The 591-nt window shown below is 35.5% G+C and overlaps 1 protein-coding gene across 1 annotated transcript in view; it reads right to left on the reverse strand.

The window, feature by feature from the left end:
- The window catches only part of SEPT7 (septin 7), a 69,270-nt gene that overhangs the window by 33,071 nt on the left and 35,608 nt on the right, over positions 1 to 591 (reverse strand). Inside the window, exon 4 of the mRNA XM_006887628.1 lies at positions 8 to 101. Coding sequence (XP_006887690.1) covers positions 8 to 101 — 94 coding nt within the window. The remainder of the gene's footprint in view (positions 1 to 7; positions 102 to 591) is intronic.

Consider the following 591-nt stretch of genomic DNA (forward strand, 5'->3'; position numbering starts at 1 on the left):
CAATTACTATTATCCACGGCATCTCCAAATCCTGGGGTATCAACTATTGTGAGTAGTAATTGAACGCCACCTTCTTTGATTAAAACTTTGGATTGTTCCACCTGTAAGAGTTATTGGTACAGATTTTTATATTGTTTATTACAGTCATGATTCCCAACAAGTGGCAAAAAGTAGGGGAGACAAATTAAAACCAACTGAGAAACCTTTTCCCAGCTAACACTATCTATCCCAACATTACCATAAATTCACTATACTGTGGCTAGAAAGGAGGTCAGGATACTTTGAAGAAAAGCACATCATGTAGATAGTTTGCCAAACACTTAGCAAACACAGAAATAACAGATAAAATAAGAACTCAGAGCCATAATTATAGAGCCTTAATGCACAGCTGATAATACAAATATAAACTGGTTTATTAATTCATTGAATTAAATGAAAATAATCATAAAAGTAAATCTAGCATTTATATACAATGTTTTTATAAACTTACTCCATCGTTGTTTGTTGTTGTTATGTGCCGTCGAGTCGCCTGCGACTCATAGCGACCCTATGTACAACAGCCCTAAACTCCACTCTGTCCTGTGCCAATCG

The sequence above is a fragment of the Elephantulus edwardii genome, unplaced genomic scaffold (assembly GCF_000299155.1).
Source record: "Elephantulus edwardii isolate Elephantulus edwardi_28Jun2011 unplaced genomic scaffold, EleEdw1.0 scaffold00059, whole genome shotgun sequence".
NCBI classification, from domain to species: domain Eukaryota; kingdom Metazoa; phylum Chordata; class Mammalia; order Macroscelidea; family Macroscelididae; genus Elephantulus; species Elephantulus edwardii.